We start from the raw sequence: 15,167 nt of genomic DNA, 5'->3' as shown, positions 1-15,167 counted from the left end.
TGAACAAACTTCAAGGCAGTCAAGGTACTGCAAAAAAGCAATGGTACTCTACACTGTGTAAATTTACACTTCTGTTAAAAGAGATATTAAAAAACATGCAGCAAAGTATGTGTAGAGGCCTTGTCACATGGACAAATACATATATAGGAGGACTCACATTGACCTTGAGGAAAACATAGTAACAATCTAATGGAACCCAGCTTAAACCGGGTCAACAGCGTATGCCCTCAAGAACCCGGAACCAGGTCCAAATAGGGCGCTACCCCCAGCAAAGTTTGTAACAGACAGTAGTCTCTAACGGAGGGCTTCATTAACTCACTGCCCTCCCTATTGCCCCTTGTAGCTGACAGGAAACGTTCCCTTAGCCATCCTTTGATTTCAGCGATCACAAGGTCTCTCGAAGATAGAAGGGCAGCCAAGAGCAACAGCTGTATCTATGATGTGGTTGAGCCAGGGAATTCTATTTCCATAGGTGCATGAGAGGCCATCTAAAATAATGTATTTATTCAAGCTATACATTCATTAGCATTTCATCTTTATTCACATACCAATGGTACATGTAAAGGCGCATTACAATACACGTAACAGTGCTTTAAAACTAGCTTCAATACAGTTCGATACATACAATCAAGGTAATTAATATGTAATTCTACAGTTTATGTGAAGAGAGCCAAGTTGAACCCAGCAGGGGAAAACTGACAGACAATGGTTAAATTGACTACTGGTTAACATGAAAGTACTAGAAATTTACTTTAGCCACATTAATGGAAAGGATGTGATGTTCACAACCTCTGCATTAACTCTGGAATGCCTAAGACATGAAAGTCTTATCCTCTGCCTTGCTCATTATTTTCTCTTTGAAACATTATTTCAGAATGTGAGGGAAGCATTTGCTAGTTAGTGACTTAGGGCCCTAATTTGGCAGGTAGCCCATCATTTCGCTTGGAGAGTGGAATAAATGACTCCATCCCTATGGCAGAATGACCACCCACCAAATTTATAAATGACTGCCAAGCAGGCGATCATTTATAATACTTTGACAGAAAGCACCATCATAGCGGTTCCTGCCAGCATATTTCGCTGTATGGTCCAGAGCTGCGTCAGCATGACGCATCTCTGCACCAAACAGTTTTCGCTTTTTATTTTCAAAATGAAACTCCCAAAACTGGATTTTCTTTTTTAAAATAATGCTCAGCTCACCACAGGAGTCTTCTCCCTTGACAAGGGGAGCAATATTTGTATTTTATGGTCACTCACCGCCAGGGTTTGCCTCTCTGGTGTCAGGCCATCAGAGTGGTTTGACTGGTGAAGGAGTAGTCACTGCATAGCCAAATCTATGGTTCTTCCGCTTTTTTTTAAAATTGGATGGTATGTATATTCCTTCCCTGTTGCAATGGAGTATGCATACCACCACCATATAAATTAGGCACTACTTTTGTCCCAGGATCTAAGGAAGCAGATTATTGTATTGAGGTGTCAACATTTGCATACCACTCAGTAGATAATAGCATCCAATATGATTTGATTTTATGTAGAGTCAAAGAAGTCAATAAATCTGTTAAGATCCTATTGGGAGGTGGGAAGACTATTCCCTTATGTTTCACGTCTGCCAAATCAAAAGCTTAGACAAGAGATTTTAACATTTCAGATAGATTCATAGTCCTTTGTTTGCAGTCCCAGTAAGAGCAATGATGCTACTCCAAAATAATAAGCATTGTTGTACTTTATAATGGAAAAATTCTAATGCACACTGTTAGAAATGGGATCTCCAGTTGGCAGTCGCTTTACACCCTGTCCAAGTAGGGAGTCACACACCTATAAACCCCTGCTCACCCCCTGGGTTGCTTGGCACAAGCAGTCAGGCTTATCGCTAAGGCAATATGTAAAGTATTTGTCTGTGTCTGTGTGTGTGTGTGTATATATATATATATATATATATATATATAAATACTTGATGGCATGTGTAGCTGCAGATACACATGCTATGCATAGCTCTTCCAACAGCTAGTGCTGGGCTCGGAGTGTTACAAGTTGTTTTTCTTCAAAGAAGTCTTTTCGGAGTCACGGGATCGAGTGACTCCTCCTCTCGGTTACAGTGCACCTTGGGCATCGACTTAATTGTTAGATTGTTTTTTTTCCGCTGTCGGGTTCGGCCGTGTTTCCTCGCGCTCCAAGATAACCATAGAATACTCATTTAATTGTCCGTATTGTTTCGATAGCATTCCATCTAGCCTCGAACCGATAGTATAGTTGGAATAAAGCCTTTGCCCTTTTGGGCGCATGCGCCCGACTCAGGCCTGTTCGGGGCCTACCGCGTGGAAGCCTGATGGATCGGACTCCATTTCGATTCTGCCCTCAGTGCCAAGCGAAGTTTCCCTATACTGACCAACACATGGGTTGTAATTTGTGTCTTTCTCTGGACCACTGAGAAGAGGATTGTGAGGCCTGTAGATCGTTTCGATCCAAGAAGACCTTGCGAGATCGGAAAGCCCGAAGGTTAGAGATGGCATTGAAAAGTACAGAGCGGCTCGACGTCATGGAAGAAGAGCAGGTGCAGACAGCGATCTCCATCCAAGATACTGACTCTGAGCAAGAATCGGAAGAAGATAGGCCTATCACTGCAGGCCAGCACATGAGTATGTCTTCCCCTATGCCCACATGCAAAAAAGCACCTAAGGCCTTGGGTACACCACTGCCGGAAGGCCATGGTTCAACGCCGAAAATGACGACTCCTCTGTCCACTTCTGAGTCGAGTAAGTCGGTTAAAAGTTCTGCTTCGGACTCCAGTAAGAGTCCTCACTCCTCGGATTCGAAGCTTCAACGCCGAAACAGCTGACGTAATTTTCGGACCGAAAAAGATCCAAACTTCGGGACTGAAGAAAGCCTCTTATTACAGAGGAACAAGGACTTTCAAGCCGACTCAAGGAAACCTCAAAACCAATGCAAGAATCTTACAGACCTTCTGATGATGACACTGAGATTCAGCCTATACTGGAGGTTATGGTTGAGGGACAATCCAGAATTCATATACACAAAGAGACGGACAGAATTATTACTGCACCTCCTTTGAAAACTAAAAGAAAGCTGGCTTTTCAAGAGGAATTAGATTCTGTTCAACCACTAGCAAAAATCCAAAAGCAAAAGGAGAAACCAGCACCTGTCCCTACTTCTCCTCCTCATTCTCCACAGCTTTCTTATTCACCTCCACACAATAGTCCACCACCTTTGGCTTCTCCAACGCACTCACAATACTCTCATGGAGATACAGTGGATCCTTGGGATCTACACGACCCAGATCCTATTCCATAAAATGATCCTGACCTATACCCCTCCAACCCTTCTCCACCAGAGGACACTACTGCGTACACTCTGGTTGTTTCCAGGGCAGCTGCTTATAATGGGGTGCTTATGCAAACTGAGCCGCTAGAGGAGGATTTCTTGTTCAACACCCTGTCTTCCACTCACTCTAGATATCAGTGCCTTCCCATGTTGCCTGGAATGGTCAAACATGCAGACAAAACTTTTAGTGAGCCAGTTAAAGCTAGAGTAATTACTCCACGCATTGACAAAAAGTAAAAACCTGTTTCTACAGATCCAGACTACATCGCACACCAAGTTCCTCCAGATTCATTGGTGGTGAGTGCGGCTAGAAAAAAGGGCTAATAGCCAATCCTCAGGGGATGCTCCTCCACCTGATAAGGAGAGTAGGAAGTTTGATGCTGCTGGCAAAAGAGTGGCCACGCAAGCAGCCAACCAATGGCGAACTACGAATTCACAAGCACCTCTGGCCAGATATGATAGAGCCACTGGGATGAGATGCAAGGACTCCTGCAGCACCTCCCAAAAGAGCATCAAAAGAGAGCACAACAGATTGTAGAAGAGGGACAGGCCATAAGTAACAACCAGATAAGGTCTGGCCTCGATGCTGCTGATACATCGGCAAGAAGTGTCAATACTGCCATTAACATAAGGAGGCATGCATGGCTACGCACTTCTGGCTTTAAGCCAGAAATCCAACAGTGAGTACTCAACATGCCTTTTGATAAGAAACATTTATTTGGCCCTGAAGTTGATAAGACTATAGAAAAGCTGAGAAAAGACTCCGACACTGCTAAAACAGCACTGTACACAACACCGTATGGAGGCTCCTTTCGGAGGCAACAATTTAGGGGAAGATTCAAACCTCAATCCTCTGAAGACTCTACCTCCCAGGCAAAGCAGGGACAACAGCAGCAACAATATCAGAGAGGAGGATTTAAGGGGTCTTATAGAGGCCAATACTTCAGAAACAGAGCTAAATTCCAACCCTCAAAACAAGCCACTACACCATCCAAACAGTGACTTATTTTCCGTTCCTCAACCCCACACATCACCTGTGGAGGCAAGACTACAGCAATTCCACTCTCATTGGCAAAATATCACCACAGACAATTGGGTACTGTCAATTATCTGCAATGGCTATTGCCTAGAATTGATCTCCACCCCTTCAAACACCCCACCGCATTACCACAAATTGTCCCCAGAACACAACGTTCTGTTTCAACAGCAGGTACAATCGCTATTACTAAAACAAGCAATAGAATTGGTCCCATATTCTCAACAAGGAACGGGGGTATATTCACTATACTTCCTCATTTCCAAAAAAGATGGCACTCTAAGGCCCATCTTAGACCTCAGGTCTCTCAATCTATACATCTTGTCAGAACACTTTCACATGGTAACTCTGCAGGACGTCATTCCACTACTACAAAAACAGGATTACATGACTGCTTTAGACCTCAACGATGCGTATTTCCATATACCCATCCATCCAGCTCACAGAAAATACCTCAGGTTCGTCATAGCAGGAAAACATTATCAGTTCAAAGTTCTGCCGTTTGGCATAACAACACCTCCACTAGTTTTCACAAAATGTCTAGCAGTAGTAGTAGCCTCCTTAAGAAGACAACACATTCACGTCTTTCCATATCTAGACGATTGGCTAATAAAATCAAGCAATTTTACACAATGCTAACAACACACTCAGTACGTAATAGAAACCCTACATACACTAGGGTTAACTTTAAATTACGAGAAATCTCACCTTCAACCAGCATAGGTACAACCTTATCTAGGTGCTATTTTAAATACACAAAAAGCCCTAGCATATCCAAATACGCAAAGGATACAAGCTTTCCAAGATCTCATACCACACATATAGCCAAATCAACAATACACTGCAAGATTTATCATGAAGATTCTAGGGATGATGGCATCTTGCATAGCGATAGTTCCACATGCAAAACTCAACATGAGGCCTTTACAACAATGCTTCTCACAACAACGGTCTCAGGCACACAGTCAACTTCAAGATCTAGTGTTGATGGAGCGCCAAACGCACACGTCCCTTCAGTAGTGGAATCTCAGCATTCTAATGTAGTGGTGGTCATTTTAAGACCCTGTGCCTCAGACCACAATAACAACAGATGCATCAATGATAGGTTGAGGAGCTCATCTCAACAATGGGGAATGGGATCCCAAACAGAAACAATTTCACATAAACCATTTAAAAATATCGTCTGTTTCTCTTGCCCTAAAAGCATTTCAACCCCTTCTCAAACACAAGATTGTTCTGATAAAAACAGACAACATGACGACCATGTATTACCTCAGAAAACAAGGTGGGACACATTCATCTCGACTGCCCCTCCTAGCCCAGTCAATATGGAAATGGGCAATTCACAATCACATTTATCTGTTAGCAAAATACATTCCAGGAATACACAATCAGCTGGCGGATCTTCTAAGCAGGAATCATCAACAAACACACGAATGGGAGATTCACTTTCAAGTACTTCAAAAGTACTTTCAATAGTGGGGAACACCAGAAATAGACATATTCGCAAAACAAATGAAAATGCAAAATGCCAAAACTTTGCATCCACACACTCACATCCCCTATCCAAGGGCAATGGTCAATGGATCAATTGGTCAGGGATATTTGCTTACGCTTTTCCCCCCTCTCCCACTCCTTCCCTTTCTGGTCAACAAACTACGTCAGACATCTCTGACCATGATACTCATAGCCCCAACATGGGCACGTCAACATTGGTACACAACACTCCTAGACCTGTCTGTAGTACCCCTTTTCAAACTCTCAAACAGACCAGATTTGTTAACACAAAAGATAGGTCAAATCAGGCATCCAAACCCCAGTGCTCTCAATTTAGCGATTTGGCTCCTGAAGTCATAGAATTTGGATACCTAAAACTTCCATCAGAATGTATGGAAGTCCTCAAGCAAGCATGTAAACCTACTACTAGACAATGTTATGCTAACAAATGGAAAAGATTTGTTTACTACTGTCAATCTAAAAACACTGATCCACTTACAGCATCCATACAGGATATTGTATGGTACCTACTTCATTTACAGAAATCTAATTTGACTTTCTCATCCATCAAAATTCACCTTACTGCAATATCTGCATACTTACAAACTATTCAACACACTTCTCTATTCAGAGTTCCTGTTATTAAAGCCTTCATGGAAGGATTAAAACGCATTGTTCCACCTAGAACACCACCTGTTCCTTCTTGGAATCTAAATATTATACTTACCAGACTCATGGGCCCACCTTTTGAACCCATGCACTCTTGTCAAAAGCAATTTTTTACATGGAAGGTTGCCTTTGTCGTAGCTATTACTTCATTACGAAGAGTGAGTGAAATTCAAGCATTCACTCTTGAGGAACCTTTATTCCAAGTACACAAACATAACGTTGTACTTGGAACAAATCCTAAATTTCTACCAAAAGTAGTATCTCCTTTTTACATCAACCAAACAGTGGAATTGCCAGTCTTCTTTCCCCAGCCTGACTCAGTTACAGAAAGAGCTCTTCATACTCTAGATCTCAAAAGAGCTCTTATGTACTATATAGATAGAACTAAAGATTTTAGGAAAACAAAACAACTTTTCGTTGCTTTTCAGCAACCACATAAGTGAAATCCTATCTCTAAACAAGGATTAGCAAGAAGGATTGTGAGATGCATACAAACATGTTACGTTAAGGCAAAAAGACAACTTTTGATCACACCTAGATCACATTCTACAAGAAAGAAAGATGCGTCTATGGCATTTTTAGGAAACATACCAATGGCTGATATATGTAAATATGATATATGATAAATGGTGTACTCCTCATACATTTACAAAACACTATTGTGTTGATGTTTTTTCTCAGCAACAGGCCACTGTTGGCCAAGCTATCTTGCGAACACTATTTCAAACAACTTCAACTCCTACAGGCTAGCCACCGCTATTTTTTGGGAGGATTAACTGCTTTGTAGTCTATGTATAGCATGTGTATCTGCAGCTACACATGCCATTGAATTGAAAATGTCACTTACCCAGTGTACATCTGTTCGTGGCATGTAGTGCTGCGGATTCACATGCAGCCTCCCTCCTCCCCGGAAGCCTGTAGTTGTTTAAGTTTATCATTTGTACTTATGCTGAGACATTTACACTTGCATGGACATCTCTTTATGTTCTTATACTCTATCACTCCTTCCTTCAACCTTTGCGGTAAAACAATCTAACAATGGAATCGATGCCCATGCGCACTGTAACTGAGAGGAGGAGTCACTCGATCCCGTGACTCTGAAAAGACTTCTTCGAAGAGAAACAACTTGTAACACTCCGAGCCCAACACTAGATGTCGAAATAGCTATGCATAGCATGTGAATCTGCAGCACAGCATGCCACGAACAGATGTACACTGGGTAAGTGACATTTTCCACATATATATATATATATATATATATATATATATATATATATATATGTGTTATTTTTTTGTTTTTTTACACACACACACGCACACTTTTTTTTATAGAAAAATAGCCAGTATTTAGCTAAGTTAAATAAGACCAAAATGACAAAAATCCAACATGCACAAGAAAATATATAAATTTTTAAAATTAAGTCTTAATCCATAGGAATTAATGGATGTTTTGTTTTTGCATGAAGTACCTGGTATGCGTCAAAAATAAAGCCTCAGGAGAGTTGATGCTTCAGAAGAGCAAGCTTATGCGTTGATTCCATACTCGCAAGTGAGGCAGTGCATCAGTTCTTTCCCCGCCGGGTAGGCAATGCGTCAATTCTTTCCCTGCAGAAAAATGATGCGTCGACCTCCGGCCATGCAGCCTCGGTTCCTTGCACTGATGTTGAAGATTTGACGCCCAGGGACGATGCGTGGAAAATCCAGACATGCGGCAAAAATCCAGACATGCGGCAACGACAGATGTGCACTCAAGCAGGTGATGCATCAATTTTGCCAGCACTCCATCGATCTTTCAGCCGCGGTGCAGGCGCTGTGTCGATTTTTCTTCCACAACAGCCTCAGCGCGTGGAGTTTTCTTTGGGTCACCAGCTTTCACTTCCAAGGACTAGATTTGGCACCACTTGGAAAGTCGGGACTCTCTGCAGAAGAGCCCAGGCACTGGCAGATAAAGTATTTGATGTCCCGGAGACTTCACAACAGGAGGCAAGCTCTACCCCATGGAGAACCTTGGAAAGCAGGCTGTAGAACGCAAAGTCCATTCCTTTCACTCCCAGGGCAGAAGTAGCAGCAGCAGGCCAGCACAGCAAAGCAACAGGCAGAGTGGCAGGTCCTCATCAAGCATTCAGCTCTTCTCCCTGGTAGAATGTCCTCAGTCCAGAAGTGTTCTGAAGTTGTGGTCTCAGAGGCCCAAAATGTATCCTCATTTCTGCCTTTGACGTCGGCAAAACATCAAAGGAAAGACTTTGTAGTGCACAACACCCTGTCTCTCCTTGCCCTGGCCCCAGTGGCACACCAGGGAGTTGGGAACTGCTTTGTGTAAGGACAGTCACAGCCCTATCCAGGTGCTTGTGTCAGCTCACCTCTCCACTCTAGCACAGAAAGACCCATCAGGATATGCAGGGCACACCTCGGCTCCCTTTGTATGACTGTCTAGACTGAATTTACGAACAGCCAACTGTCATCCTCACCCAGACATGTATTCCACAGACAGGCAGAGGCACAGATTTGTTAAGCAAGAAAATCCCCACTTTCTAAAAGTGGCATTTTCAAACTTACAATAAAAAAAAAAACTTTACCAGAAGATGGTTTTTTTTTTTAATTGTGAGTTCAGAGACCCTATACTAGACATCTCTATCTGCTCCCAAGGGGAAATTACACAAGGTATTTGAAGGGCATCCTCAAGTTACTCTATGGGAGAGATTGTCCTTGCAATAGTGAAAAACAGATTTAGCAGTAATTCACTATCAGGATATGTAAAGCAAACCTGTATATGTCCTGCCTTTTAAATACACTGCACCCTGCCCATGGGGCTGCCTTGGGCCTACCTTAGGGGTGACTTACATGTAGTAAAAGGGAAGGTTTGCGCCTGACAAGTGGATGCACGTGCCAGGTCGAACTGGCAGTTAAAGCTGCCCACACAGGCACTGCAGTGGCAGATTTGAGACTTGTTTACAAGGCCACTCATGTGGGTGGCACAATCAGTGCTGCACTGCCACTAGTAGCATTTGATTTACAGGCCTTGGGCACACACTGTGTGCTGTACTAGGGAATTACTAGTAAGTCAAATATGCCAATCATTGATTAACCAATTACCAATACAATTTAGACAGAAAGCATATGCACTGGTTAGTAGTGGTAAACTGCCCAGAGTCCTAAAGCCAACAAAAACAGGTCAGACAAAATTGAGCGAAGGAGGCAAAAAGGTTTGGGGATGACCCTGCAAAACGGTCCATCTCCAACACTCATAATTTGCTTGATTGCATGTTTTTATGAGATTAATGACATTGCTATTTAGTCTTAACTAACTGCAGAATCAGAACACTGATGGCATTTTTTTAAAAATAGATATGTACTTTTTAGATGTGGTATATGCAATAAGTCGATACTTAGACAGTGGAAAAAATACTAAGTTGTATTATGATGTATTTATTTTCCTGCATTTATGTTTTATGCAATGGTTATAAATTTGTTGTTAGTATATTTGCCATTTGTGACAGAGTGATGTTCTAAACAAGCTACTTTTGAAATCTGGAACATACAGGGAGTGCAGAATTATTAGGCAAATGAGTATTTTGACCACATCATCCTCTTTATGAATGTTGTCTTACTCCAAGCTGTATAGGCTCGAAAGCCTACTACCAATTAAGCATATTAGGTGATGTGCATCTCTGTAATGAGAAGGGGTGTGGTCTAATGACATCAACACCCTATATCAGGTGTGCATAATTATTAGGCAACTTCCTTTCCTTTGGCAAAATGGGTCAAAAGAAGGACTTGACAGGCTCAGAAAAGTCAAAAATAGTGAGATATCTTGCAGAGGGATGCAGCACTCTTAAAATTGCAAAGCTTCTGAAGCGTGATCATCGAACAATCAAGCGTTTCATTCAAAATAGTCAACAGGGTCGCAAGAAGCGTGTGGAAAAACCAAGGCGCAAAATAACTGCCCATGAACTGAGAAAAGTCAAGCGTGCAGCTGCCACGATGCCACTTGCCACCAGTTTGGCCATATTTCAGAGCTGCAACATCACTGGAGTGCCCAAAAGCACAAGGTGTGCAATACTCAGAGACATGGCCAAGGTAAGAAAGGCTGAAAGACGACCACCACTGAACAAGACACACAAGCTGAAACGTCAAGACTGGGCCAAGAAATATCTCAAGACTGATTTTTCTAAGGTTTTATGGACTGATGAAATGAGAGTGAGTCTTGATGGGCCAGATGGATGGGCCCGTGGCTGGATTGGTAAAGGGCAGAGAGCTCCAGTCCGACTCAGACGCCAGCAAGGTGGAGGTGGAGTACTGGTTTGGGCTGGTATCATCAAAGATGAGCTTGTGAGGCCTTTTCGGGTTGAGGATGGAGTCAAGCTCAACTCCCAGTCCTACTGCCAGTTCCTGGAAGACACCTTCTTCAAGCAGTGGTACAGGAAGAAGTCTGCATCCTTCAAGAAAAACATGATTTTCATGCAGGACAATGCTCCATCACACGCGTCCAAGTACTCCACAGCGTGGCTGGCAAGAAAGGGTATAAAAGAAGGAAATCTAATGACATGGCCTCCTTGTTCACCTGATCTGAACCCCATTGAGAACCTGTGGTCCATCATCAAATGTGAGATTTACAAGGAGGGAAAACAGTACACCTCTCTGAACAGTGTCTGGGAGGCTGTGGTTGCTGCTGCACGCAATGTTGATGGTGAACAGATCAAAACACTGACAGAATCCATGGATGGCAGGCTTTTGAGTGTCCTTGCAAAGAAAGGTGGCTATATTGGTCACTGATTTGTTTTTGTTTTGTTTTTGAATGTCAGAAATGTATATTTGTGAATGTTGAGATGTTATATTGGTTTCACTGGTAATGATAAATAATTGAAATGGGTATATATTTTTTTTTGTTAAGTTGCCTAATAATTATGCACAGTGATAGTCACCTGCACACACAGATATCCCCCTAACATAGCTAAAACTAAAAACAAACTAAAAACTACTTCCAAAAATATTCAGCTTTGATATTAATGAGTTTTTTGGGTTCATTGAGAACATGGTTGTTGTTCATTAATAAAATGAATCCTCAAAAATACAACTTGCCTAATAATTCTGCACTCCCTGTATTTGAATCTCTTGAAATGCTATGCTGATAATACGATTAACTGTTGAGGATATCATTGCTTTTAATCTCCAGCTTTATTTATCAGGTATCTCAGATTCTCTTGCCACCATGCTGCCTAGTTATATTTCAGCCCTTTGAGTTCTGATGGGGTGACATTGTGGCTGCCAGACAACACTTAGGCTGCAGAATTGGGCATTCGCAGCCTGCCCTGCATCAGTGCTGGGGCTTATGCTTCTCTCCACAGACTAGCACCTGACTCACCCAGTTGCTGCAGGCCCAGTCACTTTTCATGGGTACCTCTGTTCTAGTCTTTTTTGTATCATCAGCTCTAGGCAGTGACAATTGCACACTTTTAGGTCTTTCCGTTCATTTGACTGAAGGTTCCACCTCCTAATGTATTCAGCATAGACCACCCCTTCATTCCCATAGCTTTCATTTTTTCTTCTATGTGAGTAATACCCAGAACAATGATAAAATTGGATAGGAATCTACGTATGACCATGACTAAACTTAACAGTTGGATGCCAATCTTTGGCATGTGGATGAGTCCAGCTGACTGGATTTAAACTTAAGCTTAAATACTTGCATTATTTTAGATGGTCCTGATGGCTCAGTGGAATAATTATTGCTTCACATATATCTTTGTTGCATTCCAAGGTCACTGGTTCAAATCCCAATGGATCCAGTCCGCTTCCTCCCAAATTTGTTTTTAGTATATTTTTTATTTTATATTCCGAACTGTGCAGCATCATTAAATGAGACCACCATGCAGCAACATTTTGAGACAAACCCCAATAGCAGCCTGACAGTAACAATATTTAACAGCAATTGTCCCCCCAAGCCCGCTCCACCCCCAGACAGACATCAGCCAGTACAAGTTCAAATGCAAGAATAAGCACCAAATTGCAATCATTAATACAGCCAGTAGCCTCTTCCCCGCCTCCTCAGGGTACTTCCCAACCACATCACTCCATATTGTCTTGGATCTCCAAGAGCAACAATTTACCTCATACTTTGCAAACTTTTCAGGGATAGCCTCTACTGACATATGTATCTTCTTCCACCACCATGTACATGCCCATACCCTTTTTCCACTCCTGTAGTGTTGGGCACTCCTGTATTTCAAAATGATCACTGACAGTGCATGGTAGTGAGTTAGCGATGAGCGCAAAAAGGAGAGGGGATAGGGGGCATCTCTGTCTTGTGCCTCGATTGATGGGGGGTGGCGTGATCGATGGTAGCATTGTTTGCCCCCAGCCCCTCCCTCCACATCCTGGGTCGAGTGCAGACTTACCAGAGAGTGGAATGCGAGGCCAGCAGCTCTTGTTCTTCAGGACCTCCACATAGGCAGAGCGCCTTCACCTCTTGTCTCCCGAAGAGGGCCACCTTCGCTGTCGGGTTCATCAGAGGCAGCAGACACTTTCATTGTGGGGAGGACGAGGGAGGCCCTGGCCCCCGGCGCTGTTCCATCCCCCAGCCCTGGGGGTGAGGCACCACCTCCTGCGCGATTCCACCAGCGAACCCAGGCATGCAGGCACGCTTGCCGTTCTCCTCTGCTGGGACACATCTCGCCCATCTTTGGCCTCAGGTTTATCCCTGTAAAGGGGAGGGGCGAGTTACACTGGTCTGATGTTTCCTGGGTGGGTGCGCCCCAGCCACAGGGCCTCTGCCACTGCTGTGCGCTGAGGAGCCACAGCAAGGCCACAGGCTTCAAGTTCGATCCCACCCCACACCGCGTATCAGCTGCGGGACCCAGTATCACGTCACAGTTGCCTTGTCTCTCACGGGTCCCAGGAGGCTTGTTTCAGAGTGGTCATCATGGAACAGACAAGCATGTTGAAAGGATTATGTATTGGCCCGGTGCGGAGCTCGCTCAAAGAGTGTCCGGCTCCACTGCCACCTTGGACACGCCCCAGCTTCCTCCCAAAATTGTTCAAGTCAATTGGGTAACCATAAATTTCAGCTAGTTAACTCTTGGGGGAGAAGAAATGCTTTACAATGACACGTTATGCTATGCAAGGTGACCGTATTTGTGGAGTGTGAACTTAGCCAATTTACAGCAGAACTTTGTCCAGGATCAGAGGCAAAGATACCATCAAAAATCGATATGAGAGATAGCTGTATTCTGTGATTGAAGATGGATCGAAGCTTTGTTGTGATCAGCTGTTCTTTCAAGGAGTGTGCCTACATCTGTTTCCGAACTGGACCTGGTTTGGGGCGGCCCTGATTCAAGTATTTTGTATACCAAGACTGTTGCTTTGTTTTTTCTTTTTTGCACATCAAGCGTAGCACGAAATTCCTAAAATTATGCAAATTATGCCAGCGTGATTTACATTCTTCCCAGGCCTACTCTATATTATATTTAGATGAAAAGTAGATATGATAATCTTTCTTCTGTGTTAACACACATTTCTGTTTCCATACTATAGACATTGTAGAAGGCATTGTTTTGTTTTGCAAAAATATCTGAGTATTTGAAAACACTCTACACATCAGGGCTTTAAAGAGTAAAACTACAATCTGCACTGCCTTTCCATTCACAGTTTGCCAGTGGGAACTGTCAAAACCTCCAGTGGTTTGGAATTTATATTGAATGTTCAAACGAGACTACTTCAGAGAGTGATGTGGAATGGCATGCAGTTACTTATACAGGACTGGTGTATAACTGGAGACGTGATCAATACCGGACTTTCAAGATAGCAACGTACGATAAATTAACATATGATGAATTTAAATGGAAATAATCACTTAGTAAGAGCTTTTTAAAAACCCCCCAAAAAAACGCCACGGTTTTGCTCCTCCTGGATTTGTAATGGGCATCCTTGTTATACTCTAGAGCTGATTTGATAGCAATTGAGGTCCTGGCAGTGTGTTGTTTTAAATCGGTCTAGATGAACAATATTAGAGTTGATGACTATCTATACCTGGGTGAGATTGAAATGAAGCTGGGGAAATTTGTAAAGTTTCTCAGAATTTCATATTATTCGACTTCTGGTAAAATTTCAACCGTGTAAAACTGGTTTGTACAAAAGATGTCTTGTCCAGAGACATTTTCTGCTTGAAACGGATGAAAAAGCCATGCAATATGCTGAGAAACCGCATTTCGTACTAAATGCATAATTTCTCAAGAAAACAATACACAATTTTGCGCATCCCTATTGAGGGCTTGTATATATTTAAAGATTGCTATTGCCACGAAAGCAACAGTACAACATTGAAGGCAATTCGAAAGATTATTACGTTAGCTGAATATTCCATCTTTTGGGGTTACTTTACAGGATCCTTCAGACCTGTTATGACGATGCAGCAAAGTTCCTGCAGCTTCTCGCCAGGCCCGGGTGCAACTATTTGGAGCAGGAAGACTTCATTCCTTTTTTGCAGGTCAGACACTACATCATTTTAATGTTTGAAGCAAGCAGTTCATTTATTTCTATATTACACTGTTTGAACCACAGCAGAAAAAGTTTCCCAGTAGTATTACTACATCGTCCTGTGAAGATTAGTGAAGTAGCAGTGTTAAGCTCG

At 42.7% G+C, this 15,167-nt stretch overlaps 1 protein-coding gene across 2 annotated transcripts in view; it reads left to right on the top strand.

Moving 5' to 3' along the window:
* Positions 1 to 15,167, top strand: part of PPP2R3B (protein phosphatase 2 regulatory subunit B''beta) — a 396,604-nt gene that overhangs the window by 219,377 nt on the left and 162,060 nt on the right. For both annotated transcript variants that reach the window (XM_069204311.1, XM_069204312.1), the window contains exon 4: positions 14,921 to 15,023. In XM_069204311.1, the coding sequence (XP_069060412.1) occupies positions 14,921 to 15,023 (103 nt within the window). The remainder of the gene's footprint in view (positions 1 to 14,920; positions 15,024 to 15,167) is intronic.

The sequence above is a fragment of the Pleurodeles waltl genome, chromosome 8, assembly GCF_031143425.1.
Source record: "Pleurodeles waltl isolate 20211129_DDA chromosome 8, aPleWal1.hap1.20221129, whole genome shotgun sequence".
Taxonomy (NCBI): domain Eukaryota; kingdom Metazoa; phylum Chordata; class Amphibia; order Caudata; family Salamandridae; genus Pleurodeles; species Pleurodeles waltl.
This window is presented reverse-complemented; position numbering and strand designations above follow the sequence as displayed.